This window comes from Protobothrops mucrosquamatus, unplaced genomic scaffold (assembly GCF_001527695.2).
Source record: "Protobothrops mucrosquamatus isolate PMUCROS unplaced genomic scaffold, P.Mucros_1.0 scaffold35934, whole genome shotgun sequence".
NCBI lineage: Eukaryota > Metazoa > Chordata > Lepidosauria > Squamata > Viperidae > Protobothrops > Protobothrops mucrosquamatus.
In genome coordinates this window covers 1-1,406 of record NW_015421669.1, presented here as the reverse complement: position 1 = coordinate 1,406, position 1,406 = coordinate 1, and the positions used below count along the sequence as shown (strand labels likewise).

At 40.2% G+C, this 1,406-nt stretch overlaps 1 gene segment (V, D, J or C); it reads right to left on the bottom strand.

The window, feature by feature from the left end:
• Positions 1–320: 320 nt before the first annotated feature.
• Positions 321–903, bottom strand: LOC107302215. The segment is given in 2 exon segments: positions 321–694; positions 781–903. Coding segments are annotated over 2 exon segments (420 nt in total).
• Between the last annotated feature and the right edge of the window lie 503 nt (positions 904–1,406).

Genomic DNA, 1,406 nt, shown 5'->3' with positions numbered 1-1,406 from the left:
GACAACCATTTGTCTGAAATGGTATAGGTTTTCCTGCCTGAGCAGGGGGTTGGACTATAAGACGTCCCAGGTCTCTTCCAACTCTGTTATTCTACTCTATTCTGTAGGACATCAATCCATGTTTCTACCTTTAAATAAATTTAAACTTTTTTAAAAGTACCCAGTTTCAAATACTGACCGCAGATTGTTTCTTTTCTCCCTACCAAACTGTTAACCAGGTTCCACACTGCGTATTCCAAGAGAAGTCCTGCACTTCCACTTGCCATCATGGAGATTTATTGGCTGCTCCAATTACACAAATTTAGCTTTCTGTAAGGAACTCAATTTGAACAGCTGCTCTGATGAGAAGGTTCTTGCTTGGCCTCTGATTCACTTCCTCTCACTGTGTCTCTAGCACAGTAATAAACTGCTGTGTCCTCCGATTTCAGACTGTTCATTTGCAAATACAGCTGGCTGCGAGAATCATCCCTGGAGATGGTGAAACGTCCTTTGACTTGTTCCGAATAGCGTATTGGAGAGGAGGATGTACCTATCTGTGCCACCCACTCCAGGCCTTTCCCTGGAGCCTGCCTCACCCAGTGCATGTAATAGCTGCTGAAGGTGAATCCAGAGGCTTGGCAGGAGAGACGGAGGGACTCTCCAGGTCTTCTCACGTCCCCTCCAGACTCCACCAACTGGACCTGAGATTGAACACCTAAAAAGAAAGGTGTATCAATAAACTCTCCGGTATACAAGAATTAAAATGGAAAGAACCTGAATACGTAGAGAGGAAACAATTACCTGTGAGCAATGCTAGTAGGGACACCATGTTTAGCCACAGAATCATATTTGCACCCTGTAATGAATTGAGAGGAGCTGATAGGATAGAATTCAGGATAATGCACAACTTTGTGTTGCTGGGTGTAGCCTTAAAAGGAAAAGCGACTGGCTCCTTTAAAGGGGAAATTGTGACTAGATTTACATATTGGTTTTGATAAAAGAGCTCATCAGTGCATTCACCTTATAGTTTCCTTGCCCAATACCCTGCAGTGTTGATTTTTACATAACTTTTCAGTTTTAAGAAAAGTGAAAGCAACCTTTACATTAAAATAATTAAAAGAATTGCAAAAGAAAGTAAATTGCACTATCCTATAAAGCTGCCAAAAGTTGCACATGACTAAATGGTTAAAACAACAACAATTAAAACAAAGACGTGGAACATGTTACTACTTATGAAAAGTGATTCAAGATTACAGATTATGAACGTGCACTGAGAAGTTTTGAAAGAGACATGTTAAAGACAGACCATGAGAAGAACAGCTCATCTAAGGTTAGAAAAGATTTTACATTTCCTCCCCTTTAATATGTCTTTTTGAAAAAACAAAAAAAACCAAAAGAACGATGCATAGATCAAGACACAAGGCACA